This window comes from Drosophila serrata, unplaced genomic scaffold, assembly GCF_035046125.1.
Source record: "Drosophila serrata isolate PLE 108 unplaced genomic scaffold, ASM3504612v1 contig_276, whole genome shotgun sequence".
Taxonomy (NCBI): domain Eukaryota; kingdom Metazoa; phylum Arthropoda; class Insecta; order Diptera; family Drosophilidae; genus Drosophila; species Drosophila serrata.
Genome location: NW_028257174.1, coordinates 1,463,181 through 1,491,062, shown reverse-complemented (window position 1 = coordinate 1,491,062; position 27,882 = coordinate 1,463,181). Strand labels below are relative to the sequence as shown.

The 27,882-nt window shown below is 41.4% G+C and overlaps 4 protein-coding genes across 4 annotated transcripts in view; 2 read left to right on the top strand and 2 right to left on the bottom strand.

Annotated features, from left to right (window-relative positions):
* Window positions 1-18,462, top strand: part of Lgr4 (Leucine-rich repeat-containing G protein-coupled receptor 4) — a 30,524-nt gene extending 12,062 nt beyond the window's left edge. The window contains exons 3-19 of the mRNA XM_020948017.2: window positions 675-1,124; window positions 1,231-1,342; window positions 1,480-1,551; window positions 4,750-4,827; window positions 4,988-5,059; window positions 6,935-7,006; window positions 7,075-7,146; window positions 7,208-7,351; window positions 7,511-7,582; window positions 8,586-8,729; window positions 9,268-9,384; window positions 14,990-15,225; window positions 15,309-15,423; window positions 17,438-17,582; window positions 17,646-17,800; window positions 17,857-17,930; window positions 17,996-18,462. Coding sequence (XP_020803676.2) covers window positions 675-1,124; window positions 1,231-1,342; window positions 1,480-1,551; window positions 4,750-4,827; window positions 4,988-5,059; window positions 6,935-7,006; window positions 7,075-7,146; window positions 7,208-7,351; window positions 7,511-7,582; window positions 8,586-8,729; window positions 9,268-9,384; window positions 14,990-15,225; window positions 15,309-15,423; window positions 17,438-17,582; window positions 17,646-17,800; window positions 17,857-17,930; window positions 17,996-18,285 — 2,420 coding nt within the window. The 3' untranslated portion in view covers window positions 18,286-18,462. The remainder of the gene's footprint in view (window positions 1-674; window positions 1,125-1,230; window positions 1,343-1,479; window positions 1,552-4,749; window positions 4,828-4,987; window positions 5,060-6,934; window positions 7,007-7,074; window positions 7,147-7,207; window positions 7,352-7,510; window positions 7,583-8,585; window positions 8,730-9,267; window positions 9,385-14,989; window positions 15,226-15,308; window positions 15,424-17,437; window positions 17,583-17,645; window positions 17,801-17,856; window positions 17,931-17,995) is intronic.
* Window positions 18,395-20,181, bottom strand: LOC110180339 (26S proteasome non-ATPase regulatory subunit 5). Its single transcript, XM_020948000.2, has 2 exons — window positions 18,933-20,181; window positions 18,395-18,876 (listed from the first exon to the last, which is right to left on the bottom strand). Exons 1-2 carry the CDS (start codon window positions 20,084-20,086, stop codon window positions 18,507-18,509), a joined length of 1,524 nt encoding a protein of 507 aa, XP_020803659.2. The 5' UTR covers window positions 20,087-20,181; the 3' UTR covers window positions 18,395-18,506.
* Window positions 20,182-21,116: 935 nt separating this feature from the next.
* On the top strand, window positions 21,117-23,265 carry Bap60 (Brahma-associated protein 60). The gene is made up of 3 exons (XM_020947988.2): window positions 21,117-21,389; window positions 21,456-22,787; window positions 22,858-23,265. Exons 1-3 carry the CDS (start codon window positions 21,282-21,284, stop codon window positions 23,011-23,013), a joined length of 1,596 nt encoding a protein of 531 aa, XP_020803647.1. The 5' UTR covers window positions 21,117-21,281; the 3' UTR covers window positions 23,014-23,265.
* Window positions 23,266-24,736: 1,471 nt separating this feature from the next.
* Window positions 24,737-27,768, bottom strand: LOC110180326 (lipid scramblase CLPTM1L). The gene is made up of 2 exons (XM_020947983.2): window positions 26,616-27,768; window positions 24,737-26,553 (listed from the first exon to the last, which is right to left on the bottom strand). Exons 1-2 carry the CDS (start codon window positions 27,528-27,530, stop codon window positions 25,783-25,785), a joined length of 1,686 nt encoding a protein of 561 aa, XP_020803642.2. The 5' UTR covers window positions 27,531-27,768; the 3' UTR covers window positions 24,737-25,782.
* Window positions 27,769-27,882: the final 114 nt, after the last annotated feature.

The window sequence follows — 27,882 nt, the reverse complement described above, 5'->3', positions numbered from 1 at the left end:
CAAGGAGCAGGCCCTAAAGAAGCTATATGACCATTGTGTGGACCGTGAGCTGCCCTTGCCCACCATGACGGTAAGGAAGAACGACGACATTTTTATCGCCGAATGTTCCGTGGCGAAACTGACTTGCTGTGGCGGGTCTGAGAACATTGAGGAGGCCTGCCACAAGGCAGTCAAGAAAATGTTCGCATTGATCACCATTCAGGAGGACACTCAAGTCGCACCCGTGAAACCGAAGACCGTCCATCTCCGCGATCGCCACAACTTCTTCAAGAACTTTCCCCAAGCCCTCAAGGTGGCTGCCTTTGAAGTCATCCTCCGTCCGCAAAAGTACACCAGCACCAAGGAGCAAGCAATGAGCATTCTGGCCGCCTTGGAGCTTCAATCGACCTTCGGCGAATTTCCCACAATACCAGGAAACGAACAGCTATATAAACTGGAAGTGGAGTGCAAGATTGATTGCTTGTTTATCGCTCCCGAGAAGGATATATATGTCGACATCATAAAATACTTCACAACAATGCTGGTCTAATCAATTTCCAAATCGATTGTATATCAATTCTGTTCGTTATAAATACAAAAACCAGAAACTAGAGAAATTCTTTGATTTCTTAGATATGTCCAATTTAAATTTGATAACTTTTCGATAATCTGCGACGCTATTGGCTTTATTACAGCTTGCCGCCTGCCCATCCCTACAATACACGCCATCTTGCTCGTCGTCGCCGTCGGAACCGCCCCCGCCGTGGGAGTGACAAGGACAACCGTAGAGACAACGCGTACTGCAGTTGTAACGCCAGTAGAAACGGCAGAAATACCAATTGAAAGACAGCAAGACGCGGATGCGGCCGCACGCGAAGTGATCTCTCCATTGGGTGTGAGCGTGGGATTGGTGGATTCAGTGATCCTAGTGCCCGACGAGAACGACAAGTGCCCGCAGGGCTACTTCCACTGCAACAGCTCCGCCGAGTGTGTGCCGCAGCGAGCCAACTGCGATGGCAAAGTGGACTGCGACGACAAGTCCGATGAACTCAATTGCGACAACGAGGTGGACGCCAAGTACTGGGATCATCTGTTCCGGAAGAACATCTTTGGTGCTGGCGACGACAAGAAGTTGGGTGATTGTCGTAAGTACAAGAAAATAGGAAGAAAAAATGGGCAAGCCAATTTAGCTTTCACATAACCTCACTTCCTATCTTTTCTTACATACATACATACATATGTATTTTTCAGTATGGCAGAATGAGAACTTCAGTTGTCCGTGTCGCGGCGACCAGATTCTCTGCCGCTTCCAGCAGCTTACCGAACTGCCAGCTCGTTTGCCGCAAAATGATCTGGCAACACTGTAAGTACATTTTAGACTTAAGCTAATTGGAATTTTTACTTGTTTTATTTTGATGTATTTACGGCTTAATCTTAGAATTTTTAATTTAATTTATTTTAAAGAATTGTGTAATTAATTAAATTAATTATAATCCACAGCGATCTCACCGGCAGCAACTTTGAAATCATAAATGAAACCTTCTTCGAGGGACTGCCAAACGTTAAAAGCTTGTAAGTAAAGCCACACACTTACTCTTTTCTTAGGCTTAAATTATTCCAAGGAAGCCCCTTAAAATGGAATATACCATATAGTAGTGGTTGTGTTTCCCCGGTATATGTACATAAGTAAGGCAGTAAGGGATGTGTAATATCGCCGACCATTTCATCCTTCTGGGTCTTAATTAAAACTGAAATACAAGCAGGATGACTCTGACTGCGTTGGCGTTGCAATTGAATGCAAAAAAGGGGAGGAAAATGTGGCGGAGATGTTCAAATTTTTAAGGGATCCTTAGTCCGGACCGCAGTGAATATTAGCGCCATGCTGTGTCCTTAATGGTGCCTTTAAGTGGTCGTCGTCGTCGTTGCGTCAGTATCACTGGTGACCATCACATGCGGGCGTACATACAAATTACATACAAGCCTAGACAGGCAGGAAGGATAAGCCCCAAGATGGGACAGCAGGACACCAGGACATACCCACCAGAAGTTCCCTTAACATATGCAGCCCTCGGCATCGTCGTCGTGTTGCAGTTTATGTGTCACTATGCCAAAGGACATTCTGGCCGTTCTAAATACAGGCATTCGGGCTGGACATGAACAGTCCTCGAAGCAGGTCCTTGTTGTTTTAAGCTCACGCACGAACTAGGTATAAATTTAGGTGAATTATATTGCCTATACACGGGGAGAAAATGTATGAAATCGTACAGACTTAACAGGAATTTAAATCAGGAGTTCTCCCTTTTAAGAGCTTGGAATTTCATTCGGTTCTTAAAGGAACGGATTCTCTTTTCTCTGCTTGTTGCAGACTACCACTTTTTTATTAGTTTTTATTAAATTTCTCATGAAACTTCTTATGAAGCTTCTATATAGTTTAATTGAAATTCAACCAAGCTAAAGCTCTTCTTTCTTTCGGTGTTCTGCGTGGTTTCCTTTAGTTTCTAAAATTGTTACTATGTATTCCTGGTCTCAAATTTAAATCGAAAGTTTTGTAAAATACCTCAAGTTACACATCCGTGAAAATTGTCGCCAAGAAACAGAAGGCAAGGATAAAGGAGCCATTTCGGTGGCTTCATACCACGTTCATTCTCCCAAGGATATTCCCAACAAGTCATTCAATTGCACACATTTATCTTGCCTCGAATTCGTGGGCCAGATTTCGCGGAAATGAATATTTTAACGACACAACAGAAGCATCCCTGCAGGCAGGGATTCGCTTTTCCTTTATTTATTTATTTTTTTTGTCTTGTTTTTATTGCCTTTCTGGGAAATTTGAAACTTGCTATAAATAGGTGACATTTCCACACAGGTTTATCCCGCTTCTTTCGGACATAAATACTAAATGCAAAAAGAATTAAATAAAAGTAAGCATAAATTTATTGCCCCATTAGGTGCCGCCAAATGGTAGACAAATTCGGTTTATTTTTTGTGGTTTTACTAATGGCTGGCAGTTAGCTTTATTAATTGAGTTGGTATAGGGAAATAAGAAATATATTTGACTTGTTAGGTTACTAAATTAAAATCTTTAGGTCTTATGATTAGGAACAAATTATAGAATTATCTTTTAGGTAGACTCTTGTTACTAAGTGAAGGAGTCATTTCCGACCCTATAAATCATATATATTCTTGATCAGAATCGACAGCCGAATCGATCTAGCCTTCTCTGGCAGAAAATAAAAATTTTAAAATTTTTTCAAAATTTTAAAATTTTTTCAAAATTTTATGAGGAGTTACATCGTTAAATTTGAAAAAAAAATATATGAAAATTTGAATTTTTTTAAATATTAAATTGAGTATGCAGATTTATTAACATTATAAAAACTAACATAGGAAAGCTTTCCGAATTTAAATTAATGAATTTTTGGCTTAGTTAGTTTAAAAAACTCAAACATTTATTAGTCGAATAAAGTCATCATATTAAAATATCAATTAAAAGGATGGGAATATTTTAGTTTTATATTAGTTAGGTTAATTTCTGGTTTATTTTTTAAAGTCCAGCTTATAAAGAACAGCTTAAAGTCGAAAGTATTTGTTAGACCCATACTTACTTTGAGAATTGAGACCAAAACGTTGTTGGTATAATTGCGAAAACAATATTCATAAGCTTTTCGTAACAATTTTTTACCCTAAGTAGGCTCTGTGTCAGGTTCCCCTTTACTGTCAAGTATATATAGTTTGTTCAGTTGTTATTAAAACCTTGCGAGGAAAGTCGAAATATTCATTCCTAAAAAAGAAAATAATTCAAGAAAATGGATTCTGACTCTGATCGTGAAATTGACCCTGAGCCTGTGTATACAATATCGGAGCTCCACGATCATTGTGTGGACCGCGAGATGCCTTTGCCCATCGTCAAGGTAAAGAAGTGTAGTGAAGGCTATGTGGCCCGCTGCTGTGTGGCCACTCTGTCCTGCCGTGCCTGGGCGGACAGCAAGGAGCAGGCGCGCCACAAGGCAGCCACTACAATGTTATCCATGATCGCCGTTCCAACGCACGGTCATTTCTCACGCAAGAAGCCGAAGTTCATGCCTCTCGCCAAGCGCCACAACTACTTTAAGAACTTCCCGCAAGCCCTGAAGGCGGCTGCCTTTGAAGTCATCTACCGTCCGCAGAAGTACACCAGTCTCAAGGAGCAAGTGATGAGCCTGCTGGACGCCCTGGAGCTTGAATCAACCACTGGCGTACTGTACACAGTGCCAGGGAAAGAGCCGCTCCTGAAACTCGAATTACAATGCGGTGTTGATTGCCGATTTTTGGGTACCGAGAAGGAGTTGTATGGCGAGATTCTAGAATACTTCCGAATAATGCTGGTCTAATCAAGTACCAATTGATTTTACATTTCAATCTATACTGTTCGTTTTAAATTACATGAACATGAAACATGTTTGCAATTTGTTTATTTGTTGCAGATTTCAATTATAAATTCCAACTCAAATGATAACTGAGAAGTGGCACTGCAAGTCGTAATATGCTGTTGGCCCCTTATTTGCTTAGACAAATAAGGCCAAAACTTTCTTTCTCTCTTTGTCTTTTTTTGTTTTTTTGGGCCAAAACAATAGACAATGGTGAAAACAAAGCATTATGGCATTAATATGGCCATAACTCGTACCCCCGCAGGAAAAGTTGAAAACTTTGTCCTTGCCCCCATTGTGTGAAGTTTACAATTGAATCTCGCATTTATTTATTTAATTCACTCACAAAAAATTCACTTTGCAGAGTGCTGAAGTTTTGCGGAATCCGTGAGATTGCCTCGCATGCCTTCGATCGCCTGGCGGACAACCCACTGAGGACCCTGTGAGTATCCCGTATCCTGTACCCCTTCTCCCTCCCAACAATAACTCATAATTAAGTCGCATTATTTATGTGCACTTAACAGTTTTCGACTCGCTCCTCGCTGCAGTTGATTCTTTAATAACGTTTTTTTTTTCTCTCCTTTTTTTTAATGTCCTTCCAGTTATATGGACGATAATAAATTGCCGCATCTGCCGGAGCAGTTCTTTCCCGAAGGCAATCAATTGAGGATTCTGTAAGTAGCACTCTCTCTCTCATACGATATACGACACTTCCGGTGTCCGCCATGTTCTTTACGATCGATTTCCGGTTCCCATTCAAATAGAGAATAGGAATATGTGAAGAAACATATTAAACAAATTTATATTCCGATATATACCGATTTTACCGGAACTTACTGTACTTCCGCTTGTTTAGAGCATCGATTTAGCCCTTGACTTAGTGCCTTAGTAATTTATTTTAGCCAATTGTGTTTTTTTGCCCTCAATTTATGCTAATAAATACAGTCATAAATGGCGGAACAATTGCCGATTTGTGCCACTCGAATGCTAATTAAGCATAAATCAAATTAAACAGAGTTTAAGCTCGAACATGTTTGGGTTTAAATTAAGGCACAACTGTACCGCAGAGAGGTATTGCATAATTCCAAGAGCCGAGTTTATGCTGCGATTAAAATAGAGATTCAGCCCGAGGTGGCCGGTAAAAATGACAAAAATCCAGTAATTGCCAATAAGCCGTATATGAGAGACACACATTCCCATAAACACGAAACTGATGCTAATCGCAATCATTGCTGTCAGCCTTTTGTGGCCCATAAACTTAACCCATTGTTGCCGGCTGACCGAGAGAGAGAGGAAAGCGAACCTTTTGCCCAATCGACTGGCATTCTTGTGCCGCATTTTCCCCACATTTTTCCCACACTTTTATTTTTATTTATTCTTTTCCGGCCTTTGAAGCATGAAAATATTAGCAGACAGACGGTAAAAAAAAGTTTTCCCAGCTTGTTTTGTGCATTGAATCGCACCGGAGCTGCCACGCCCCCATCCTATGACACATACCGCCCCCGCAAAATAAACCAAAAACAGCAGCAACAACAAACGACAGCTGGCAGGAGACTGAAAAACAAGGTTAAGAGAGAGAGAGTTTCATCACGGGTTGCTCTTTATCTTTAGAGGCTTACCAAATGTTAGAAATATATAAAAACAAAATATTAGAAAAATTATATATCACCTGTCAAGTGGAAAAATCACAAGGATAATGCACTGGAAATTGATTTTCTATATAAAAGTAATTTAAATAAGAACTAGATATGAATTCAAGACCTAAACTTAATTAAAAGATGTGTATAAAAGTTTGTTACGATTTTTAGAGCGCATTTTAATATTGTGATCACTGAAATTAATTAAATATTTAATGTTTGCAGTATTCATTTAACTCTGGATATGTTTTAAAATTGATTTTCTTTTCAAAATTAATTAAAAGAAATGTCTTTTGTCAGGCTAATCATTTTGTAGCATACTTTTTAGGGGCATTTCAAGGAACTTCAAATCTTTGAACTGAACTAAGTTAAATATTTAATATATTCAGAATTAAATCCACTCTTAATAAGTTATCCTAAGTTTTAATGATTTAATTCTTTTACTTTCTTGATTATAAGCTTATCTTTAAGTAGGGCTTACAGTGCCAAAGGCTTTATGCATTCATCATACCCCACCGGCAGAGTCCTTGCTAAAATAGACAAAACTGCCGACACACAAAAACACATAAACAACTCAGTTACACTTTTTGCGGCACCACGGCGGAGGATGCTCTGTAGTCCGGTGTCCGGAGACCGGAGTCCGTAGTCCTTAGTCCATGGTCCGGATTCGGAGGCACAGCTGCACTTGGCGTTGGAATGAAAACTTTGGACAATTGTGGGGGGAGAGATACTAGGTACTGAGGATATACTGTGGGTACTGAAGGTCTCCTGGCCTCCTGGGTCGTGTGTTACTGGCGCTTAATGGCTAATTAAAATCGAGATATATGCGACGACGACTTCTCTCTGATGGCGGCTTTTGTTGCCAACTTTTTCGTTGCATTAAAATGAGATTTTTCCATCTGTTTTTCGTAGAATTTTGGCACGCAACCGCCTGCAGAGCTTGAATCGCAGTGATTTCCACAATCTACAGCATCTGGAGGAGCTGTGAGTGCCACAAGAAACTAAATTTATTTATAAAAATATTTATTTCTATTAAATATATATTTTTAAAGGGACCTGCGAGGCAATCGCATTGACAGCTTCGAAGCGGCAGTGTTTGCGGAACTTACCAGCTTGGAATTCTTGTAAGTCGGGGTTTTATATATAAATATAATTATTGGTATTAATATAATTTGTTTCTTGAAGATATCTCAATGAGAATCGGATAACGAGTCTGAATTCTGAAATGTTTCCCAGGACCTTGCTCAGCCTGTACACATTGTCCTTGGATCGCAATCAAATCGATGATATTGCCGCCAACACTTTTCATTTTCCACGCCTCAGACATTTGTGAGTAGAAAATGAGTGGGAAAACCTACAGAATAGAGGAGGGAAAATGGAAAAATATAGAGGGAATATGTAGAGCGAAAATTGTAGTATAAAAGGGGGGAAAAAAATCAGAAAATACCTACACCTATAAATACATCAATCTGTTTTGTTTGATTTCAGATATCTGGCTGGCAATCGACTCTCTCATATACGCGACGAAACCTTTTGCAATCTCAGCAATCTTCAAGGATTGTAAGTTTGCTTAGAACTTATTGAATATCCTGTAAAATCTTTAAGTGAAAGTGAAAACAAACTTATAAACTTCCCAAGATACACCTTAAATCAGCTTATTTATTTTAAATACCATAGCTGAGTATTCAGCAACTTAATTTAAATTAAATAAGCCATTTAAAGTAGTTTTAAATCCAATGAAAACCCTTTAAATTATCCCTTAATTACACCCAACCCATATACCCCATTTGGGCAGTTATAAATATGAAGGGAAAGTGAACAAACAAGTGTCACTCGTGTGACCTCTGATGGATTTTTCCTACTGGCATGCCATCTTCCATCTTCCATGGACCTCGGACCTCTCGACACCCTTGTGATCCTGAAATAGCAGAAATCCTGCGGAGGCTGCCTGCCTAGGCTAGCTTGTGGCAGAAAGTGTCATTTGGATTTATTGCCGTTTAAGTTTTCGCAAGGAATTTAATTTATCAATAATGTTATGGGGTTGGCCAAAGGAATCCCACCACCACCACCATTCAGAAAGCTGACAGTTTATCCTTGCGAACTACTACGCATTCCACAAAAAAAAAAAAATAGAAATCCCAGAAAAACTAGGAAAATAGGAAAAACCGAATCCCTGTAATGCATATTGAGTGAGGAGGCGATGAAATCAAGGAAATCAATGGCCAAATATCTAAGCAAAAACGTGCCACAGCATTGCCGGCGCAACTTTAATGATGAAACAGCTCTCTCCCGCCTCCTTTTGGAGCTTGGGTGCCGCGCTCTAAGCTCCAAATCGATGCCTGGACCTAAGCTCCTGCCTCGACCAAGCAACCAATTCCAATCCCAAATGCAAATAAGCATACGGGGGAGATGCCTATAAGCGAGGAAAACAAGGCGAAACGCAAGTCCCCATTTGCTTAGACTTGGCTCTCGTTTTTTTTTTTTTTTATGCCCCCTTAGGCCATAAACCCGCGTAACCGTATTTCCACTCTCTCACTGTATGCTCCTTCTCCTCATCCTGCAGACACTTGAACGAGAACCGCATCGAGGGATTCGGACTGGAGGCCTTCGCCTGTTTGGGCAATCTCACATCGCTGCTGTTAACGGGCAATCGCTTCCAGACGCTCGATCCGCGGGTGCTCCAAAACCTGAGCAGCCTGGATTACATGTGAGTCCGCTTTACATACCGCAAAGCCATTTTATCAGTCAGTGCTGCCATAAAAATAGAGAAGACACCTTTAAAAATGGAGGGTTTCACAGGTTTTTTATATTTGTTACACCTTACCTTAAATCTCTTTTGAAGATTTGCAACAAGTATTTTGTTAGGGCTTTTTAAATTGTCTTTAAATTAATTAAAGATTAACTTTGCTACTAAGCAAGAACAAATTGTATTTATAACTTGTGCAACTAATTAATTTTGCTTTACAAAAATATAAATCATATATCGTTTTTAAAGCCTAGAAACTTAAGTAAACGGAAGAGTTTTGAAATGAATAGGAACCATAAATTAATATAAAATATTACAAGCTAAATCTGCTCAACAAATAGAATTATTTTAAAAGAGAGGGAAACCCTTCTTCCTCGAAATGTAAAATGACAAACCGATTTTCTAAGCAAAAATATGGCACCACTGAATGCAACCCATTGGCACACACTGTAATGGTTATATCTCTTGAAATAAAAAACAAACAAATGTCCTTTGGCAGTTACTTCTCGTGGTTCCATCTGTGCAGCGCCGCCCTTCATGTGCGCGTCTGCGATCCGCATGGCGATGGCATAAGCAGCAAGCTGCATCTTCTGGACAACCAGATACTGAGAGGCAGGTGAGTCAAGTCCAAAATATCGATTTAATCAACCTGAGAGCTCTAAGGAAGCGAGAGAGGGAACTTGTAGAAGATGGTGTGTGTGTGTGTGTGTGTGTGTGTGTGTGTGTGGTCAGCTTGCCTTCATTAAGGATGCAATTAAATCATTGTCATCATTATGGCACTCGATGTTTAACCAAGAGCTTTGCTTGCAATTAAGTCAAGGAGCATTCCAGTGTCCTGTGACACTCGAAGTGGGATTATGTGCAAATCCGACATTGGAAATCAAGGGAATTTATTTTTGAAACTTGATTTTTGAACATTCAACTATGGCATGGCATTCAAATGGAATAAGGATTAGAATAGGAATAGGAGTAGGACTTCCTCAGGAGGAGTTGTACATTGCCTGATGCAAACGCTTGTCAACTACCAAGAGACGAGCCTGAATATGGTGTTCCATGCTGCTGGGAACAATGCCTGGCTCATGTTCCACTTCATGTTCCTGTTCCTGGATCTCGTCCTGCTCCTCGGCCACGTTCTGTAACTGCCTTGAAGGTTCACCATGACCGCCTGGTTGCAATACAATCACAGATGTTTCGCCTTCACCACCACTGTGGCGTCCATTGATCAATGGCGTTCCATTCAATTCAATCAACATGGCTCCTAATTTCGTTTTCTGTTTTTTTCTTAATTTAGTTACTTAATTTAGTTGCTTAATTTACTAAAAATGTTTCCGGAAAACAAAGCAAAAGGGTTTACCAAGAAGATATTCTGAAATGAGACTTTTAGGGAAAGGTTTACTTAAGCCTTGGGAATATAATTTGTATCTATGGCTACCCCAAGTGTTTGTGAACTTCTCTGGTGTCAAGCATCTTATAGTTTATATTATTCAAATCTGATTCAAAGATATCCATCCTGGGATCAAAGAGAACCATCATTCCATCACTTAATGATACATTAATGCCTCATCTGCGACTGATAATGGCCAGCATTTCGTCACTCCCAGAGCCTTTTCAAGTGGCCTGTCTTTATTTTTGATATTTTAGCCAAGTTTTAGCTACTTGGCAAAAGGCAAATATAAGGCTAACTGGGAAGGGGAGGCAACCAGGAAGCAGCAAACGGCAACCAGCAACCGGCAACCGGCAGTCACTTGTCATCAAGTCTGCTGAGTGATTATCTGGCTGCCTGCCATCGTCTAGGATGTGTTGTTGTTCCCCTCTCTCCCCTCGCTGTTGGAAAATGAAAATTACGTTCACTCGCTCCGCTTGTTTGTTTGCATTTTCCACACATTTTCCCAGCACACACATACTTACTCTCCTCCGGCAAGCAAACATACAAATGGAGCAGGAGTTGGCTTGCTCCTGCAGGCCACGTAGCCTTCAAGGCTGCCTGCCAACGTGGCCCGTTGAGAATTTACTCGGCTGCTTAGTACATTATTTCATTATGCCAAGTTGACGTTTTCATAAAAATTAAATACTTTAGTCTGCAGGTCTTTCAAGTATTTCCTTTCTTCTTTTTTTTTTTGTTTTGTCTGGTCTTTACACCTGGTTACCCCCACCAAGTGGCCAGGTTTTTGATTTACCTTTATAGAAATTCCGAAATTCGCTTCAATTTTTTGCTTAAATTTATTACATGAAGTCTGCTAGGTGTGTAATCTACACTTCCTGAAATTTATTTTCACACGAAATTGGTTTTCCCTTTGGCAAATTCTTTTAGTTTAAATTACTTCTAAAGCTTTAGTTTCTCGTTTTCAAGGACTGCATTTTCCCCCCCCTTCAATTTTCCATGCGTTTGGTCAAAGCATCCTTTTGATTTCAGCCAAAACCTGCACTTGGCCATCAATCATCATCAGGGGCAATGAATGGGAAGCGGAGCAGGCACTTGGTTTGGCATAAATTAGGCATTATAGTGTGCCACAGAGTGTCTATAATTGTCCTGAAATCAGCAATTGTTGCTACTGCTTGTTGATGGTGATGCTGATGTGGATGGTAGTTGGTGCCCAGGTCTCGTCCTAGTCGCAGTCACTACTGCAATAATGAGGCAGACACCCGGACAATTGGCAATTGCCACTGCCACCAACTCACATAGAAAACACAGGATACAGGACATACACACAACATACAATGGGACAACAAAGGAAGCGTGCTTTTGAGGCTCTCCAACGGGGGGTTCCTACTTAAATTTCCTTTAATTGCCCGAATTTATGGGTAGCAGCGGTAGCATAGGGACAATTGTCCAGAGTCAAGGTCGAAAAAGCTTCGCTTTATGATTGCCACACTCCCTTAAGTTATAGAGGAGCGAAAGGGTATATTGGGCAGCTTAAACTCTATGAAGTAACTTTCACAACTTACCCTTAGGACCATGGGTTCGAGTGTTAAATCGATCTTAACTAGGTCAAAGATCTATTAATAATTATTGCATTACTTACAAAACTTTTTTTTTAAGTTTCCAGTTAAATATGTTGTTTAATTTTGCTTTTTCCAATCTTTTTATTCTTTATTTATTAAGATTATGATTGCAAACAGAAATAAGGAAACCTAAAATATGTGTAGTATGGGTATATTAAATCGATATTTTTATATGCTTATTTTTTGTGTAAAACATAGTTTTTCAAATATCATAACTAAGCCAAAAATTAATCAATTTCAATTTGGAAAGCTGTTCTATGCTAGTTTTCTTTACTTTAACAAATCTACATACCCAAATTAAAATTTAAAAAAAAATCAAAATTTTAATATTTTTTTTGGCAATTTTGACGATGTAACTCCTTATAAAATTTTGAAAAAATTTCAAAAATGTATTTTTTCACCGGATATGGCTAGTTCGATTCGCCTGTTGATGCTGATCAAGAATATATATAGTAGGGAAATGACTCCTTCACTTAGTTTCAACCTTCAGATTAAAATTATAATAGCCTCCAAGGATAAAATAATATACCACAAGTTAAACAAATTATAATTTAGTTAGGCTGTAAACTGTCAATTTACGTTTGTAGTGTTCTTAATACTAATTAATATATCATTTTAAATTTAAATTAAAATAATTGGAAAATAAATGCAAAGCTAGCGCAGCTGATTCTAGACCTAGACCTTATACCTTCTATACCATCTACTTAAATGATATAAATAATAATAATTAATAAATTGGTTCGACTTACCCCATTATTATATTCTTGATGACCTCAATTTGACTTTTCATCCTCTTCATCGAAGGCACACGTCATCCTTTGTAGTCATTGTTTAATTCTTTCCAGTGTAGCATAGATGTGATCTTCTTCTTGGTTATCCAGATGTATTCCATTGGCCACGTCATATTTTTCGGGTCGCAAGTTAATCACTTTCACTATCGATGTTAACACTAACTAATTTAGTTAGGCTGTTAACTAGGAGTTATCGTTTGTAGATATTCTTAATTCAAATTGTTGTATCATTTTAAATTAAGATAAAGTAATGAGGTCCAAGGCAATAATGTAAATAATTGGAAAATAAATGCAAAGCTAGCGCAGCTGATTCTATATTTAGACCTTATACCTTCTATACCATCTACTTAAATGATATAAATAAATTGATTGGTTACGACTTACCCCAGTATTATATTCTTGATGACTTCAATTAGGCTTCTCATCCTCTTCATCGAAGGCACACGTCATCCCTTGTCGTCATTGCTTAATTCCTTCCAGTGTAGCATCATTGTGATCTTCCTGTTTATCCAGATGTATTCCATTGGCCACGTCATATTTTTCGGGTCGCAAGTTAATCACAATCACTATCACTTTAGATGTTAACACTAGGTACCCCTAGGACAGACTGAGGCGCGCGGCCCGATAGCGCCTCTATTTATAGTTCCCGAGTAGAGAGAGGAGCAGAGAAATTGAGAGTGAGAGCACTAGAGAGAAGGTGGTATCGCTAGCGATAGGGAGAGAGACATAGAGGGAAAGAGTTGCCTCTGGAGAGGCACAGAGGGATAGGCATCCCGAGAGTTGGACATACCCAGAGTTGGACATACCCAGAGAGATAGAGAGAGGGGGGGAGAGGGAGAGTAAGCTATTTATTATTATTATTTATTCTTTAATTCTTGAGCTATTTATTATTATTATTTATTCATTAATTTTTGAGCTATTTATTATTATTATTTATTCATTGCCATTGGAATATTTTATTATTTTAAGAACGGACACTAGGTTCTCCACGTCATCTTCCCTATGCCAGCTATATGATATAGTAGTTCGATCCGGTTAAAATAGCACTGAGGAATATACATACATACATACATATATCCTGAAGTTTCAATTGATTATTATACAGGTTTTATTATTGTTTAATTAAGAAATTTGAAGGGTGTGCATGTTTAATTTCATTAAGAATTATAAGGCAAACGTAAATACTTCTTTGTTCTTAAATATTTGTATTTAATTTTGTCTAAATTGTTTAACAAATAAATTCCTTAAAATTGTTTGCTAGTTTTAAATAGGTTAACAAATCAGCTTACTTAAATTGAATTGAAATATTGAAAATTTTAACGATAATGGCAAACAAATTTGCTTCTATCTCTTATACCTAGAAAGATTCGCCTGTTGATGCTGATCAAGAATGTATATAGTTTTTAGGGTCAGGAATGAATGCTTCACTTTGTTTCAACCTTCAGACTAACATTATAATATCCTCCAAGGGTATAATAATATAGGAAAAGTTAAAAAATTATAATTAGTTAGGATGCTATCTGTGAGTTTACGTTTGTAGATATTCTTAATACAAATTGCTATATTATTTTAAATTTAAATTAAGTAATGAGGTCCATGGCCATAATGAAATGAATTGGAAAATAGACACATAGCTAGCAAAGCTGATTCTAGACCTTGGACTTATACCTTCTCTAGAATCTACTTAAATGATATAAATAAATTGATTGGTTACGACTTACCCCATTATTATATTCATGGTGACTTCAATTAGGCTTCTCATCCTCTTCATCGAAGGCACACGTCATCTTTTGTCGTCATTGTTTAATTCCTTCCAGTGTAGCATCGATGTGATCTTCTTCTTGGTCATCCAGATGTATTCCATTGGCCACGTCATATTTTTCGGGTTGCAAGTTAATCACAATCACTATCACTTTAGATGTTAACACTAGGTACCCCTAGGACAGACTGAGGCGCGCGGCCCCATAGCGCCTCTATTTATAGTCCCCGAGGAAAGAGAACAGAGAAATTGAGAGCGAGAGAGAGAGAGTAAGGAAAATCCCAAGAGACTCCCAGAGGGAGTTAGAGCTAGAGAAAGCGTGTGGCCGAGAAATAGGGGCAGAGAATAACGAAATCGACTCTGATTTAGATACTGATCAAGAATATATATGATTAAAGCTTTAAATTTATACACATTAATTAAATCTATAATTATTGATCATTAAATGTGCATGATTTTTAGATTTCATGAGGCAGAAAGCAAATCATACCTAAAATTAATAATATAAACAGCTAAAAATTAAGTTATTATTTGTAATATTATTAGCACAGACATTATTTTGAGCCATTAAACATACTCAATGCTGGGTATTTAATGGTAGACTCTCATTAGAGTTTTGGTAACTTTCGCTTTCTCCCTTTTTTAACTCTTCTCTCCCTCTTTTCCAGCGTTTGGGTGATGGCCTCCATTGCCGTTGTGGGCAACCTTTTGGTGCTCCTCGGACGCTACTTCTACAAATCCAGGAGCAATGTGGAGCATTCACTTTACCTGCGACACCTGGCCGCCAGCGATTTTCTCATGGGTATTTACCTGACGCTGATTGCCTGCGCGGACATTAACTTTCGCGGCGAGTACATCAAGTATGAGGAGGCCTGGCGCCACAGCGGTGTCTGCGCCTTTGCCGGTAAGTATCCTCCAGCTCCTGCTCCTCCTCCTTGCTCCCTTTTTGCAATTATCTTTCATGCATTAATGTTGAATATTGCGTAGGCTTCCTCAGCACCTTCAGTTGCCAGTCGTCGACGCTGCTGCTCACCCTGGTCACCTGGGACCGTCTGATGTCTGTGACGCGACCCCTCAAGCCGCGGGACACGGAAAAGTTTCGGTAAGTGTTGAGGAAGAGAACTGTCCGCAAAGGTCACGCTCCACAAAGGATAATGTGCACTATAAAAGGGAACATTTTTTGTTAATTTACAAAGGAGAATGCAGCTTTATTTTTTTTAAGAAAGTTTCACAGAAGAATCAGTAGAGTTTTTAATTAAACTTTAGCTTGTTGCGAAAACTTATTGAAAGTGTTTTTTTTTTATACATTAACTAGAGCAAGTCAATACAAGTAAATAATAGTTTGCATGTCTTTGAAATAGAAACAGTCAAGAAGTCTAACTATTTATAATTGAAATTGTGTACTTAATACTTACCTGGAAAACTCTACAAAAAATTTATCTTTAGATGCAATTGAAAGTGTATTTGTCTTTTTTAATCAAACATTCTTAACTAAAGCTCGTTTTCTACAGAGCTTGTTGTTATTACGATAAACAACAACAAAAAGTTTGTCTTTACTTTGGAATCCAATTATTTAAATTACATTTCCGGCACCCTTAAAAGCTGGCAGGGATACATATTTGCTTCTTGTTGATTTTCTAAGCACTCAAAATTCCCAGAATAAGAATTAAATTGTGTGTTTATCCAACACAAAAACATTTGGTGGGAGGTTTATTTGTTTTTACCAGGAATATACATACATACATATATCCTGAAGTTTCATTTGATTGATTTACAGGTTTTATTATTGTTTAATTAAGAAATTTGAAGGGTGTGCAGGTTTAATTTCATTAAAGATTATAATGCAAGCGCAAATACTTCTTTGTTCTTAAATATTTGTATTTTATTTTATCTAAATCCTTAACATTGTGCTAGTTCTGAATAGGTTAACAAATCAGCTTACTTAAATTGAATTTAAATATTGAAAATTTTAACGAAAATGGCCAAATAATTTGTTTCTGTCTCTTATACCTAGAAAGATTAGCCTGTTTATGCTGATCAAGAATATATATAGTTTATAGGGTCGGAAATAACACCTTCACTTCGAAGCAAGTTTCTGACTTTAATCATAATACCTTGCAAGGGTATAATAATATAGTAAAAGTTGAATAAATTATAATCTAGTTAGGCTGTTAACTAGGAGTTTACGTTTGTAGATATTCTTAATACAAATTGTTTTATCATTTTAAGTTAAGATTAAGTAATGAGGGTAATGACAATAAGGAAATGAATTGGAATAGGACTTATACCTTCTCTAGAATCTACTTATATTATAAATATATTGATTGGTTCCGACTTACCCCAGTATTATATTCTTGATGACCTCAATTTGGCTTCTCATCCTCTTCATCGAAGGCACACGTCATCCTTTGTCGTAATTGTTTAATTCCTTCCAGTGTAGCATCGATGTGATCTTCTTCTTGGTCATCCAGATGTATTCCATTGGCCACGTCATATTTTTCGGGTTGCAAGTTAATCACAATCACTTTCACTATCGATGTTAACACTAGGTACCCCTAGGACAGACTGAGGCGCGCGGCCCGATAGCGCCTCTATTTATAGTTCCCGAGTAGAGAGAGGAGCAGAGAAATTGAGAGTGAGAGCACTAGAGAGAAGGCGATATCGCCAGCGATAGGGAGAGAGACATAGAGGGCAAGAGTTGCCTCTGGAGAGGCACAGAGGGATAGGCATACCGAGAGTTGGACATACCCAGAGAGTGAGAGGGGGAGGGAGAGGGGGAGTGAGCTATTTATTATTATTATTTATTCATTGCCATTGCAATATTTTATTATTTCAAGAACGGAAACTAGGTTCTCCACGTCATCTTTCCTATGCCAGCTATATGATATAGTAGTTCGATTCGGTTAAACTAGCACTGAGGAATATACATACATACATACATATATCCTGAAGTTTCAATTGATTAATATACAGGTTTTATTATTGTTTAATTAAGAAATTTGAAGGGTGTGCATGTTTAATTTCATTAAGAATTATAATGCAAGCGCAAATACTTCTTTGTTTTTATATGTTTGTATTTATTCTTGTCTTAATCCTTTGATTTATTTATTCCTTAGCATTGTCCTGCGCCTGCTGCTGCTCTGGGGCATCAGTTTCGGCCTGGCAGCGGCCCCTCTGCTGACCAATCCGTACTTTGGAAGCCACTTTTATGGCAACAACGGTGTCTGCTTGTCCCTGCACATCCATGATCCTTATGCCAAGGTAAGCAAGCTGCTTCTTTACCTATTCTTAAACTGTATCATTGATAGTATATATTTTTCACAGGGCTGGGAGTACTCGGCGTTGCTGTTCATCTTCGTCAACACGTTGTCTTTGGTCTTTATCCTGTTCTCCTATGTGCGAATGCTGCAGGCTATTCGAGATTCTGGCGGAGGAATGCGGAGCACACACAGCGGACGGGAGAATGTGGTGGCCACTAGGTCGGTTTGAGTAATCACTTTTATATACATAGAGTTACATTTGTGATTTCTTGTAGATTTGCGATAATTGTGACCACGGATTGCGCCTGCTGGCTGCCCATAATTGTGGTCAAGGTGGCGGCCCTTTCGGGTGAGTTTAATATATAACATGTCCTGCTGGAAACCCCTTGATTAATTGCTATATCCTTATTGCAGGCTGCGAGATCTCTCCCGATCTGTATGCCTGGCTGGCGGTCCTGGTTTTGCCCGTTAACTCGGCTTTGAATCCCGTGCTGTATACCTTGACTACGGCTGCTTTCAAGCAGCAGCTGCGTCGCTACTGCCACACGCTGCCCAGCTGCTCGCTGCTGAACAACGAGACCCGCTCCCAGACGCAGACCGCCTACGAGTCAGGATTAAGCGTAAGTCTGGCCCATCTAGGTGGCGGTGTAGGTGGTGGTTCTGGTAGAAAGCGACTCTCCCACCGTCAGATGAGTTACCTGTAAGAGACTTACTTCAAGGCAGAGGGATGAATGGATGGAATGGCTGAAGGTGGAGTGCGTGGCTGGACTTGGCAGGTGGACAGAGGATCCAGCGAGGGTCTCCCACGCTTACTTGTGATCTAATAGTTAAATTTTATTTTAATTCTATATTATAAATACATATTCAGATGTTAGTTTGAATCCCGATTTGAATGCTTGGCATCCCCTTTAGTCCCGCTCTCCCTCTACGCACCGCCCTGCGGCTCGGTGGCTATATTGAGGTCCGCCTGGATGTGATATGGTCCCTCGTTGACATAGGCCGTGAAGCGTACAGTTTCGGTGGGCGAAAACTCCGGGCTAACGGACAGCAGCTCTAGGATTTCCCACTTTAAGAACTTGACATCCTTGTGGAGATCCTTCTGACGCGAAAGCAGGAATTCCACGGCGCCGCCAGTATTCCGGAGAGCCGCCACACCCCAGCGATATTTACACAGGGTCTTTAGCAGGGCCAAGGCGGCTAGCTGGAGGTCAGGGAATGGTGTATTGACCAAATCCATGATGTGATTGGCCTGTAGACCGCCAGCGAAGCACTCATACCAGCCCTTGAGGACGTTACTAAAGGAAAAGAGAGGTTAGAGAAGGTATAAGCCAGGTGATTTACAGATCCTTACTCAATTTCCTTGGTGGGCGGCGTCTCCATGGCATAAATCACATCCAGCGAGTTCAGGAGCCTCACTTTAATCGGCGCCGATAGCTTTTTGGTGTACGCTCCATACTTCATCAGCGTTCGCTCCATGGCCGGCTGGAAGTTAAGATGCAGCAGCATTTTGCCCTGCGGCGTCCCCGCCAAATTGGGCAGCGTGTCCAGGGCGGTGGGCAATATGGTCTCATCCTCCGACTGCAGCTGCTCGAACAGGCAAATCAGCATATGCGAATAGCCAACGATGATCTTCTGCGGCTGCACGGCGGCAATTTTGCCAAAGAACTTCATAATGCTAGGCACGAGCAGGGCGTCCAGGGGATTCTCCTCCAGGCGCTGCACTCGATTGCTTATCACATCAAACACCTGCCGACGCTCCATGTACGAGAGGCCATGATTCTGCTCGGCCAGCGGCACCAGGATCTCCATAACGCTGGCCTGCAGCAGGACATCGTCGTTGTCCAGCTCGCTGAGCGCGGCGTCCAGCATAAACTCAACGGATCCCAGCGAGGAGGCACTGGTCTTGGCCAGGTTGACGGCCAGTTCGTAGGCGCGACAGCGCACAATCTCGTTCTGCTGCAGCAACTCCACCAGCTTGGCCTGGACACCGGCATCGTTCAGGCGCTGAACCAGCACAATCGAAAGGATTTTAATGGCCACGGCGCTGGCCTCCGTCTCTGCTTGCTTCAGCTCGTCGAGGACAAGGAAGAGGAGCTCATTATTCGGCAGCTGGTGAACTTGTCCCGAACGCACCTGGCGTTCTAGCTCCCGGTATAGCAGGCTCAGCACCCGTGAGCGCACGGCCGGATTCGTGTGCGTGAGACCGCGGTTCAGCAGCTGAGGCAGCTGCTCGACGTCCGTCTCCGGCACCATCAAGTACATGCAGCGGTCCAGGAGCTCCAGGGCCACACTGACCACACCATCCTTTGGCGCCGCCGCATCTGCTTCTGCAGCGCCGCCGATTTCCGCACATTCGTACAATTCGGGAGCGGCGAGCACGCGCAGAACGATTTGCTTGGACGGGGCCGACTTGTTGATCGCGGTGTACATGCTGTTCAGCGTCTCCAGGCGCTGGCCCTTCGGTTCCAGGGCCTTGAGCTGGGCTAACCACCAAGTTTCGTCCATTACTTGCGTTTTTTTTAGAATTTATTTTAATAGTGACAGCAGTGCTGTAGAGGTGCGCAAAAAACATCGATAAAAACATCGATAGCTGGCTTCTGGCTATATTTTCTCTAGAGATTTAACATCGCCGTTGTTAGATTAACATTTTACATTTTACACGTACACAAGCCATTAAAATGTTTACAGATACTTGGGACGAATTCTCGCCCTGTGGGTCCGAATTCTCATACATCGTGTAGAATGTCCATGTAGAATGTAAAATGCTTCAACAGATCTGAAATATTAATATTAAATAAAGTATTCAATATACAAAGTCTAAATACTTTTTTACACCTAATGTCAATTTCGGAACGCCACCTATCGGAATTTTGTTGAAACTTAGTATTCTCCAAGCCAGGTTCCATGTATTGTCCTAATATTGTAAACAAATCTAGATGTAAAAAATATTTTACTTTACATGGTCAATAGCCACCTGTCGGACGATTCAAGCACTAATATAAGTCTCAAGCCGTGTTGAGTATTTGATCTTGATGCTATATTTTTCACTCAATGTTTTCACTCAATGTAAAAAGTTTGAGCGTGTACAAAAGTGCATCCTTCATCTGCTGATTTCTGTTCGCCTGGTACTTCAAATCGAGAATTCGATGGATTTGTACTGAATTTGGCCAAACTGAGGCCGGGGTTCGGCCTACAACAACAACAAAAGTGTTGTACAACAACTTGAGTTTTACAACAACAACATTACCGGCATTTAATTTGCCGATTCACTGCTCTGAGAAATATTGTCATTGAGTGAAATTTATTGACCGGCCGAGGCACAGCTTTGAGTGATATTGCTTGCATCAAAATAAATGCTCAAATAGGTGAGATTACATTTTACATGGTCAAAAGCACCTACCGGAAGGTTTATGCACTAATTAAAATTACAGCAATCAGATTTTATTTTAACGTTAGCTTAGACTCAAACCACTTTTAGTATTTTTTATATTCGATATTTCGATACTTCGATATTTCGATAAAGGTACCCCTTGACGCTAATACAACCCTGTTTTGACGCCATTTTACAGGCGAAATTTTTGTGTGTGTGTTTTTCTTGTGACGCGTTGTTGTAACAAAAGGAAAACCAAGAAAAAAGTGAATTGCAATTTTCACTAGCAGCAACGAGACCAAGAAACAAGCAGCAGCACAGCCAGTGAAGATGTCGCAACGCTTTGCACCTGGCCAAGCGCCGGTGCAGTCGCGCTACCAGCCGCCGCCACCGGCGCCCGGCATGCGTCCCTATCCGCCGCCAGGCGCCACTTTTCCGGTGAGTTTTCCTGCAGTTCATGCTTCTCCCCCAGCTAACTAATGCGATTTTCTGTACTCCAAACAGCCCAGGGGCTTTCCCTTGCATCCAAACACAACGCAACCGGTGCCGGGCACAGCGCCTGGCACTGGCGTTCCCGGTGTACCCGGCGTACTGCCCGGCGGTCCCGGGCCCGGTTCCCTTCTACAGCGCGCCGCCCAGCAGCCGGCCTTTCAGAGCGGTCTGCGTGGCACCGGTGGCGGCGGTGGAGGTGGAGGCGGTGGCGGCGGCGGCGGAGGAGGAAGCGGTGGCTCTGGCACCGGTGGCGGCAGCAAGCGTTCGAATGAGGCACGCGGCCTGGGCAGTGGACCGGGCGGCAAGGGGGAATTTGTGACGGCCAAGAAGAAAAAGAAGCTGGCGGACAAGATACTGCCGCAGAAGGTGCGGGATTTGGTGCCGGAGTCGCAGGCGTACATGGATCTGCTGACATTTGAACGCAAGCTGGACGCGACGATCATGCGCAAGCGTCTGGACATCCAGGAGGCGCTCAAGCGACCCATGAAGCAGAAGCGCAAGCTGCGCATCTTCATTTCGAACACATTCTACCCAAGCAAGGAGCCGACCAACGATGGCGAGGAGGGCGCCGTCGCCTCGTGGGAGCTGCGTGTCGAGGGTCGTCTGCTGGAGGACGGCAAGGGTGATCCCAATACAAAAATCAAACGTAAATTCTCATCGTTCTTCAAGTCACTGGTCATTGAGCTGGACAAGGAGCTGTATGGGCCGGATAACCATCTGGTGGAGTGGCATCGCACCCACACCACCCAGGAGACGGATGGATTCCAGGTGAAGCGACCGGGCGATCGCAACGTGCGCTGCACCATCCTCCTGCTGCTCGATTACCAGCCGCTGCAGTTCAAGCTGGACCCGCGCCTCGCCCGCCTCCTCGGCGTGCACACGCAGACCCGGCCGGTCATCATCTCCGCCCTGTGGCAGTACATCAAGACGCACAAGCTGCAGGATGCCCACGAACGGGAGTACATCAACTGTGACAAGTATCTGGAGCAGATATTCAGCTGTCAGCGCATGAAGTTCGCCGAGATACCGCAACGCCTCAATCCCCTGCTCCATCCGCCCGATCCCATCGTGATCAATCATTTCATCGAGAGCGGGGCGGAGAACAAGCAGACCGCCTGCTACGACATCGACGTTGAGGTGGACGACACGCTCAAGAACCAGATGAACAGCTTCCTGATGAGCACCGCCAGCCAGCAGGAGATCCAGGGTCTGGATACCAAGATCCATGAGACGGTGGACACCATCAATCAGATGAAGACGAACCGGGAGTTCTTCCTCAGCTTCGCCAAGGATCCACAGATGTTTATACACCGATGGATCATCAGTCAGACGAGGGACTTGAAGGTAAGTATTACTTACTCGCCTTTCTTGCGTGGAGTTTCTCACTTTAATCGGGGATTTCTTGCCTCCACAGCTCATGACGGACGTGGTGGGCAATCCGGAGGAGGAGCGACGCGCCGAATTCTACTATCAGCCCTGGACGCACGAAGCCGTTTCGCGCTACTTCTTCACCAAGGTCAATCAGAAGCGGGCGGAGCTGGAGCAGGCGCTGGGCATACGCAATGGCTAGGCAGGCAGGCAGGCAGCGCACCTTAGCCCAGATCCGTAATCCGTGATCCTTGCGCACGGCAAACTCTTATTTTCTTCGCCAGTTTAGTTTAAGAATTAGAGATCGTAAATATTTCCCATTTTTTTCTGTCACCAGCTAAACTTTACATCCTCTGTGACCCTTGTCTCCTGTGTCCCCCAGCAAACCATATTGGACCCCTAACATTAAGCTAATAAAATGGCATTTAAATATAGAAAATCTATAACTTTCCAAGACGTGGCTGTTTTTTAATGGCAACAGGGATTTATGATGCATTTTTAGGGATATTGTAATTGGCAGAAGCTTGAAATCATGTAAAGGAGTCACTTCCGACCCCATAAACCATATATATTCTTGATCAGCATCAGCAGCCGAACCGATCTAGCTAGGTTCCGCGAAAATCTAACGTTTTCAAAATTTTGCAAATTTTATAAGGGGTTACATCGTTAAAATTGTCAAAATTTGATAAAATTTTAAATCTTTTAAAACTAAAATTTGAGTATGCAGATTTATTAACCCAATAAAAACTAACATGAGACCGTTTTCCGAATTAAAATTAAGGCATTTTTGGCTTAGTTATGAGTGTTTTAAATTTTGGTTTTGCAAATTTTTTAAGGATTTATTTCGTGAAAATGTTTCGGAGACACTTCCGACCCCATAAACCATATATATTCTTGATCAGCATCACCAGCCGAACCGATCTAGCTAGGTTCGGCGAAAATCTAACGTTTTCAAAGTTTTGCAAATTTTATAAGGGGTTACATCGTTAAAATTGTCAAAATTTGATAAAATTTTAAATCTTTTAAAACTAAAATTTGAGTATGCAGATTTATTAACCCAATAAAAACTAACATGAGACCGTTTTCCGAATTAAAATTAAGGCATTTTTGGCTTAGTTATGAGTGTTTTAAACTTTGGTTTTGCAATTTTTTTAAGGATTTATATCCTCAAAATGTTTCGGAGTCACTTCCGACCCCATAAACCATATATATTCTTGATCAGCATCACCAGCCGAACCGATCTAGCTAGGTTCCGCGAAAATCTAACGTTTTCAAAATTTTGCAAATTTTATAAGGGGTTACATCGTTAAAATTGTCAAAAATTGATAAAATTTTAAATCTTTTAAAACTTAAATTTGAGTATGCAGATTTATAAACCCAATAAAAACTAACATGAGACCGTTTTCCAAATTAAAATTAAAGCATTTTTGGCTTAGTTATGAGTGTTTTAAACTTTGGTTTTGCAATTTTTTTAAGGATTTATTTCGTGAAAATGTTTCGGAGACACTTCCGACCCCATAAACCATATATATTCTTGATCAGCATCACCAGCCGAACCGATCTAGCTAGGTTCCGCGAAAATCTAACGTTTTCAAAATTTTGCAAATTTTATAAGGGGTTACATCGTTAAAATTGTCAAAATTGGATAAAATTTTAAATCTTTTAAAACTAAAATTTGAGTATGCAGATTTATTAACCCAATAAAAACTAACATGAGGCCGTTTTCCGAATTAAAATTAAGGCATTTTTGGCTTAGTTATGAGTGTTTTAAACTTTGGTTTCTGGAAAAACTTTTTTATAAAAATGCCAATTTAAAAAATATTTTAAGCTTATTTATGATCGAATTCCGATTCGATCCTCTAACTGCAAGGGTACATTAACTTCCTTTCTTGCTAAAATTTATTTTTTTATAAACAAATAATACATTTTCGCCTGCATACTACATTTATTTTAGGACATTGAACATTGAGCTTAGTTTTTTACAGAATTTTAAGTCATAAAACATATATAGTTATGAATTAAAAACTTATAGTTAATTTTTGCATGCTCATTAAAATTTAAAATTAATTTCTTTAAGGTATTATAATGGTTTATTCCTTTTTTTCAGTTGGGATCACTTTCTGTTTATAATGATGTTTAAGTATTTTATTTATTATCTTTGTTTGCAAATAGATAATTATGTAAAATATATAAAAATTAATATACGGAGTTTTTTTTAATATCTTATTATTTATATCAAAAATTGAGCAGATTTCGGTGTTATATGATAGTTTCTGTTGCTTTGTAGGGTTTTCTAAATTCTATTGCTTTTGTTTTAAAATACTTTATAAATTATTAATTATTTTAGCCTTTATTGCTCCTAAATCGGTTATTAAATGCCTGTTAACTTTTTCGTTTCCTGCTCTGTTTCTTAGTTTCATTAAATAGTTTACATTAAACATGGTTATAGGGACTTATCTATGAACTGTGACAGCTTTTCTTTAATATAAAAATCAAATTATACAATTATATGTTATAAAAATTACAATTTTTCTATGACAGGGCTCTTTTAAAACTCTAAAATTATCAAATTAATTGCAAACTAAACGTTTAGTAATATAAAAATAATAAAAATTATATTATACCCGTTGATTTAACTCAATTAACTCGTTTCTTTTTTAACATTTTTACATAAAACAGTCAACAGGCTGTAACCTTATGACCTTCGTTAACTTTGGCAGAGAATTATCAGCCAAGTTGAATTTAATTTTTACTTAAAACATAGGTATTTGCCAGCATTAAAGATTTTTCTGGCTTTAAGAACCACTTTAAATCACCTTTTGGCTGCATTTTCCTGGGACATGGGTCTTCAAACTTCGAGATCTTCAGGGTTCAGCATACAAACATATAATATCAGATCGTGGAATGACTTGGGCATGCTGGGGGCCTATAGACGGAATGGTATGTAAGTTATCTTATGCCTCTGCTAAGCCTAATTTCGCTTCTTCCGATTGCTGGCCGCCGTCGCCTCCTGCGATGTCTGCTCCATATGCATGCCCGTGTCCAGACGGCTCTTGTCCACCGGATACAGCCAGCGCTGATACAGGTAAATAATGAACACAATATCGTCGCGCAAACAGGCCACTCTGTGTGCCGTCGGCATGGTGATGATGAAGGCAAAGAAGTCATCAATGAACGTATTGAACGCCTTGTACATAAACGCACGCCACGGCAGAGCGGCCACCGACTTGAGCTTGTAGTTGACGAACAGCTGCGGCAGCATGAACAGGAAGCCAAAGGCATAGACTCCATTGACCAGCGAGTTGACCGTCCAGGAGTACCACGAGCGGTGCGGCTGATAGATCAGCGAGTAAACGGCTCCGCCCAGGCACAGGGGATACAGCAGATAGCTCAGATACCGCATGCCCTCGCGATCGAAGTGATTCGTTTGCTGCTCGGCCACCGATGACGACGGTGACTCTGGCTCCTTGCCATTCCTTCGATCCACTTCGTCCAGCCTGCGTCCAATCAATCCGCTAAAGCTGAAACGCATAATTTTCTTACACTTCCACAGCTCGATGAGGGTGCCCAGGCCGACGGGGACCAGTACCAGATACGATGTGTGCTCGTCCAGCAGATACAGAAAGATGACGATCTCGGAGAAGGCCCTCCACATGGTGGTGCGGCTGGACAGACCCTCGTACGACTGCTTCTTGCGCCAGAAGGCCACGTCGTTCTTAAAGCTCAGGAAATCGAAGAGCATCTAGGGAAAGGGGGGAAATTATAGTCACAAGCTAAAGGCATCAAATCCACTTGTCTACTCACATGAATGCTCGAGACGAAGATGGTACCGCACAGCAGGTAGACATTGGTATCGGAGAACACACCCTTGACCTCATCAATGTCCTTGGTGGCAAATCCAATGGTCAGCAGTGCTTGCGTGGCGTGCTCCATGAGCAGCATCAACCGGAGCTTTCCGACGCCGATAGGCTTGTAGTGGAAGCTGAATGTAAACTCGGTGGTGTTACGGGTCACTGGCACTAGGTCCTTGAGGCGCGTGTTGAACGTATCCGTTTGCAGGATCGGCAGGATCTGTTGCATTCGATTCACACGTATTAGGGGCGCCAGTTCCGGTGGGACATCTTCTTGCGAAACGGAAAACATATCGGTGAGCAGGGTTACATACACATTTGAGCGGATGTGGGTGCTAGGACGACCACTGGGCTTAGCCTTAGCCTTATTCTCAGCAGGAACACCAGCACCGCCCTTCGCCTTAGGTTTCTCGTTGGTGGCCGACGATTCCCCCAACAGATTAAAGGCCTCCGCCTTGGGCACCATGTAGTCCGTCAAGCTGAGCGTGTGCACCACGGTGGGACCATCGCGCCGCAGGCTCCGCCACTCCAGGGGCTCTCCCTCCAACGCCAACACCACATGGAAGTAGAGCGAGCCATTGCGTCGCGTCTTCAGTGGGATCTCCACTTCAAAGTCATGGGCAAAGTTCTCGTGGTAGTCGAACCGCTCCGCCTTGTACAGATCCCGCACCTCGGAGGCGATGGGATTGCGGCTGAGCGAGGAGAACAGGGCCAGCTGGAGGCGCGGCCGCTCCGCCAGGAAGGAGGTGTAGCAGGGCAAATCGCTGCACTGCAGCGTCGTGAAGAGCTGCGACATCTGGTAGATGGAGTGCAGGATGTAGGCCAGGAATGCCACGCCCAGCATCGTTGAGATTGAGGGCAGCGCCATCTCTTCGGGTTGAGTGTTTGCCGCTGCTTACGCCTCCCTGCTGCTACTGCAACTGATGCCGCTGCACTGTTGTCTGCTGTCTTGGCAACGGAGTGGACTGACTGGCCACTGCCTGGCTGGGATGGGTCTCACTGGAGGGCAGTGGGTAGTGGGTGTCGCCGGATTAATTATGTGTCCAAAACTAGGTGAAAGGGAGATGGCAAGTGTGACCGTTCGCCGGGTTACCGGTAAGCGATAGAGATGGAAAACCCTCGATAAGTTTTGCCAACTATCGATATTTTTAGATCACAAAATATAAACATTTTAACATAAAACCGTTATATTTGAGTCATATCGTATAACTATTTATTAG

Coding starts and splice junctions, on each gene's coding strand:
- LOC110180339 (XM_020948000.2), bottom strand. CDS start 20,086: ATGGACGAAACTTGGTGGTTAGCCCAGCTCAAGGCCCTGGAACCGAAG. Junction 18,877..18,932: donor CCGCCCACCAAGGAAATTGA/GTAAGGATCTGT, acceptor CTTTTCCTTTAG/TAACGTCCTCAAGGGCTGGT.
- Bap60 (XM_020947988.2), top strand. CDS start 21,282: ATGTCGCAACGCTTTGCACCTGGCCAAGCGCCGGTGCAGTCGCGCTAC. Junction 21,390..21,455: donor CGCCAGGCGCCACTTTTCCG/GTGAGTTTTCCT, acceptor TACTCCAAACAG/CCCAGGGGCTTTCCCTTGCA. Junction 22,788..22,857: donor GTCAGACGAGGGACTTGAAG/GTAAGTATTACT, acceptor TTGCCTCCACAG/CTCATGACGGACGTGGTGGG.
- LOC110180326 (XM_020947983.2), bottom strand. CDS start 27,530: ATGGCGCTGCCCTCAATCTCAACGATGCTGGGCGTGGCATTCCTGGCC. Junction 26,554..26,615: donor TCTTCGTCTCGAGCATTCAT/GTGAGTAGACAA, acceptor CCCTTTCCCTAG/ATGCTCTTCGATTTCCTGAG.